At 26.1% G+C, this 5428-nt stretch overlaps 1 protein-coding gene across 1 annotated transcript; it reads right to left on the bottom strand.

The window, feature by feature from the left end:
* Nucleotides 1–1452: 1452 nt before the first annotated feature.
* LOC126552308 (uncharacterized) lies at nucleotides 1453–4279 on the bottom strand. The gene is made up of 4 exons (XM_050207001.1): nucleotides 4065–4279; nucleotides 2570–2956; nucleotides 2361–2470; nucleotides 1453–1598 (listed from the first exon to the last, which is right to left on the bottom strand). The coding sequence occupies exons 2-4, from the start codon at nucleotides 2902–2904 to the stop codon at nucleotides 1453–1455; spliced, it is 591 nt and encodes a 196-aa protein (XP_050062958.1). The 5' UTR covers nucleotides 2905–2956; nucleotides 4065–4279.
* Nucleotides 4280–5428: the final 1149 nt, after the last annotated feature.

Below are 5428 nucleotides of genomic sequence, written 5' to 3' on the forward strand. Positions count from 1 at the left end.
CTTGAATTTACGCAATTCGCGTATGCACCCGACTATACATATAATTATATTATATTATTGGAAATAAAAGTTTGAACTTGCTGGTCTAATAATTATTCAACTTTGAAACTATATATTACGATAATGATTATAATGCGTTTGGGTGACATATAGTATATAACTACGACGTTGTATTTTTCCAAACATATTTGTATGTTAACGAAAATATATTTATTTTTTTTAACGTTATATTTTTAACATGAATGATGCGTTATAATTTACGCCCTCTTATTTTTAAAGTACGAAATGTCAGTAAATACTAAACATCACGTATGCAATCCAATTCTAAATGTACACAAAATCGACTCAATAAATAGCGTTTCGATTAAATGTTAAAAACGTTTTATTCAAAACACAGTTTGACGTCAAACGTGACCAAAATCGCGTATTCGACGTTGAACAAATCTGGTCGCATTTTCTATATTATTCTACCCATGTAATGTGCAGTATAGAAATATTTAATACAATACAACGATAAGATTTATATATATATATATTTTTTTTTTTTTTGAACGCTATTGCGGCTTCGTTTTAAACCCTCATCGGTCAAATATTTCAAACTTATTGCGAGGACGTTTAATTCCAAACAATCGTTTATCCTTAACGGAGAAAAGAAAATGCTTTGCAGGGACACATTATTGGTCGTACTGCATGTATAAAGGAAACATTTTGATTACATTTCGAATGTGGCTTGCAGCTATCAATGACGCATGCTAACCGATATACATAGAATCGTATTAAAAGAGCATTATTATATTGTATAAGACCCACATGGATCAGGATTTTGTGTGGTGTGTGGATCCGGTTCGATGTCGTTTTGGCTTAGAACCCTCATCAATCAATGTAACCGGCCGTTTTTTCCATTTAAAATCTAATATCCGTATAGAGTAAGGTCAACACGTGTTGCCAAAAAAAAAAAAAATCAAATAAATAAGAAACGAAACGAAAACAAAAGATTACCCGGAGAAAGAATTGACATAGGTCGTATTCGCATAAAGTATTACTATACTGATGTAGGTACAAATGTCTTTTGTGAATTGTTTTAGATAAATACACTGTTATATATAACGTTTTGTCGAAATAATGTGGAATGTACTTACGACGTATAGTCAGCTATACTAATATAAAACGAAACACAATACAATTAAAATATATATTAGCATTTTATTGCCATATTATTCAGTATTCGGCTCAATATACAACAAAATTAATTCTAAGAAAAAACATTTTTACTATTCAAAAACAACTTTTATTTAATATTAATATAAATATAATAGAACAATATATTCATTTTAATGTCTTATACTCTTATGAATATAAATTAATGAACAAAATAAAAACATATTAAATCAATCATCAATGTCTTATTTATTGATAATGTAAGGATTTTTTTTACTTAAAAAGTATTAAGCATTAATCATACTTATGGGCGGTGGGTCGGTGGGTGCAAAGCTTTTTCTGATTTCTCACTTTGCCATCTCTACCAATCGTCTTTTTTTCCGTGCAAAGTTGCTGTGCAAAGCTCTGTAGATCCTGATCTTTTTCTGGCATGCCTGTTCCTGTTCATTTAAAAATAACGCTTATATTATATTTTGAAAATAATTTTCAAATAATTATTATTAGTACAAGATTTTTCATAAGTTATTACTTATATACTTATTAAAACGTTTTAAAAATATCTATACATACTCACAGTATTTTATTATAAACTTTAAAAATAGAATTTTAACGAAATTTATAAAAATCATGAAAATTTGTAAATTTAAAATAAGTTTTGATAAATGAAAGAAAATTTAAACTAAATTTCAAAAATATTTTTTATAAGCCTTTGAACTATAAATGTTACCGAAATAGGATATTATTCAAATGTAAAATAACGATTTTTTTGTTTGTTGTTATTCAAAAACTAATAATCATAAATATAAATACTTTATTTTCTTTCTCTAAATGTCATACACAATCAAGATTAATTGTGCACTAACATTGTACAACATATTTATTATATATATTATATTATATATTATTATTATATTTCATGATATTTCATGAAATATACTTAATAATATAACAGAATGATAAACCGTCTTGGCTCAAAAACGTTTTTCGTATTCTATAGTTTTATCATTGAAATCAAATTTAACACATTCATTAATAATATTATAATATATATAGTGTCCTATTCAATAACAAGATATACTTAACTACTACATGTATAGCAGTACTACAGCTACCTATACTTTCTTCCTTTTTTCAGTGTTCTATTTTACTTAAGCCAATGTATTATAATCAATAATATCTTATGTAAAATTATAAGAACTCACGGACAATGGAATAAAAAATGTTCGGGCCTTTAGGCTCTAACCACAAGCATCCGTATGACATCGTTGAGTCTTCCGTAAAGTCAGCTAACGTATCTGACTCTTGTTTATTGCTATTTAAAGGATATTGACATAATGACTAATTATATATTATAATTTACGGTTTGTGTAGACATTTAGATAGGTAACGTAGTTATGGAACTTTTGCTCACTTTTTATCATTGCTATTCAGTGCATAATTTTTTTCCGCAATACGTCCACCATAGGTAAGGATTTTTGCTCCAGATTCGAGCCGTTGATGTTTTTCGTCATTATCGACAAACATTATACAACGCCATTTAAATTTCGTTGTTTCACGTTGTTGTTGATTCTGGTGCGCAGAACTACGTGTCACACATTGGATATTTTCCTGTTGTGATGCTGTCGCGTGATTTAATGATGTATTAGTCTGATCGTATTGACTGTCCGTCGTGATTGACTCCGAGTCATTTTCTTGAGCGAAACCAACGTCGTCTTCATCGTATATGACGTTTGCGTAGTATGCCATATTTCCATTTACTTGGAAATCTGACCATAGCCCTTGTGACCAATCTGGAAATCTAAACGTTTACTCATTCGTAATATGCAGAAAATCGCATTTTATCGTTAATGCAATAATAATTATACAAACATATGTATAATGAACCATTATAGAAGGGTGTAGCTAGTAATATAATATAAGATGTTAGACTTATACTTATAATAAATATCCCTATCACTCATAAAACACCATTTTGTACGTACAACTGTTAATTATTTAAATTTCCAATCGATTGTATAGTATTATGTAATATGTATATAATATATATATATACAGGGTGCGGCAGTTGAACCCGACGATTTAAAAAGAACTGGTAGGCAGGGCTTAAGTTCTTATCATTGTTTGGTGAAAACTTAATAAAAATTATTATTTAATTTTGTTAAATCGACACCCTGTATGCATATATATTATATAATAGGTATATATATATATATATACACAATACACATATATATACATATATCAGTAATTGACAATAATTAAAAAGGTCAGTAATTGTAAACTCTGCATCATTTTTTCAAGTAAAGAAGAGCTTTGTATTAAATTTTCAACCATTTTCCAACAAATAATTTTTAATCAACATTAATAAAAAAAAAAAAAAAAACTAAAAAAAAATATTTTGATACAACTTAATAATATATATTTTGAAATATTTATTGTAAATATAAAATAATAATTTAAACATTCAGGGAACATTTCAAGTTTTTAAGGTTATTCTTTATCGAATTGTAGGTATAAGTTACATAAAAAAAATAAAATCGATTTTGTCGTAAATTGGATTTTCGTAAATATTTCCGTCTTTTCTTAGTTTTTTGTTTGTTTTTCTCAATTATAAAAATAAGTATGAGGAATTGTCAAGTATGAGCTTTCTAAAGTACAAAATATTTTTAATTTTATGTTCAAAACAACCCCCATTTTTAAAATATGAAATAAAAAAACACATCGAGATAAAATCAATACTGATCAATACTCGTTGCTCTGCTCAGAATTCATAAATCATTTCCGAGTATTAGCGATTGGAAGAATAAGTCCCCTCAACAAATAAACCAAAAACCTACTGAATACAAATAGTTATATTAAAATGATATTTATTATGGTATCGGTATGGTCGACATTTTTATTCTAACCTGCAGTCACCGCTGTGTAACGTTGAACGTTTCTTTAGCCGAAATTGAGCTCTTCTTTATTTAAAAAAAGAAGCATAGATCCATCGGAACCCAAGGGCTGTTTCTCCTCGGGCCCATTTTCCAGTAACTTTGATAAACCATCACACTTAGTAAGTTGATTCGCATACATGTTCCCGCTCATCGCTATCCATATCACATTCGGGTTGTTATCGAACGTCGAGTATAACTGTAAGTCAAATGGAAAGATAAAGAAAATTAATCAGCCGTAACGTATGTATATGTAAATATAAATGCATAAATAAATACAATGAAACACAACACCATTTACATTAATTTCGGTGTCCAGTATAATTCACATTAAAATTAAACTGATTTAAGTTTAACAACGGGTCATATATTGCGAAAAATTCAGCGATAAATATTATTCAGTTATATAGGTAATAATTTAAATGATTTGTTTGTTAAAAGTGTATGTATATTGTATATTATCATGATTAGACGTTATGCCAACAGCGAATTAGTAAAAACGGAAGTATCATAAAAAAAAATCAATAAAATTATTTATAATAAAAATCAAAAATTAAAACATTATAGCCTAAAGGTACATCAAAATAATGTATTTATCTAATAATATTCTAAAATAAGTAAGTGTTAAAATATAAAAATAATAAAAATAAATAAAGTACATAAAAAATATTATAATTAAAATAGTGTTACGTATATAAAAAAAATATATATATAATATTAGGTGAAATATATTTTAGGAGATTTTGCATAAAAATTATGTTTTAATTTTAGTTTATATTATATATAAATTCAGTAAATAATATTTTCATCATAAAATTAAAGAAATTTATTGTGGAATGTAGATAAATTAATTCTAAAAATCATTCAGGTATGAAACCATAGTACTACATTTTTTTTTACCCGGAGTCCCCTAAAAATTAATTTTAATTAATATAATAATAAATATAACATTTTTTTCATCATACTATATTTATAAGTTTTTTTTTTTAAATATAATATTAAGCATGGTATAAATAACCTAACATAGTGTTTTTTTTTTAATTTTTTAATTTTTATTAATACTAAATTAAATAAATTTCGATTTTTTTTTAAGTCGAATGTACATCAGTCTATTAGTGTAGATATTTACACGAAATATATATTGATAATATAATATAATACACTGTGTTATATAAATTATTATATTATTTTTATAATGTGTTTATGTGTATACATATATATAATGGGTATGATCAAACCATCAAATAGCGTATTTAAATTAAATTAAAAATTAAGAAAAAAACGGGAATTTTTATGCAAAAACCAGTATTCACAAAATCAATTTATTTTTAGTATAA

This window comes from Aphis gossypii, chromosome X (assembly GCF_020184175.1).
Source record: "Aphis gossypii isolate Hap1 chromosome X, ASM2018417v2, whole genome shotgun sequence".
Taxonomy (NCBI): domain Eukaryota; kingdom Metazoa; phylum Arthropoda; class Insecta; order Hemiptera; family Aphididae; genus Aphis; species Aphis gossypii.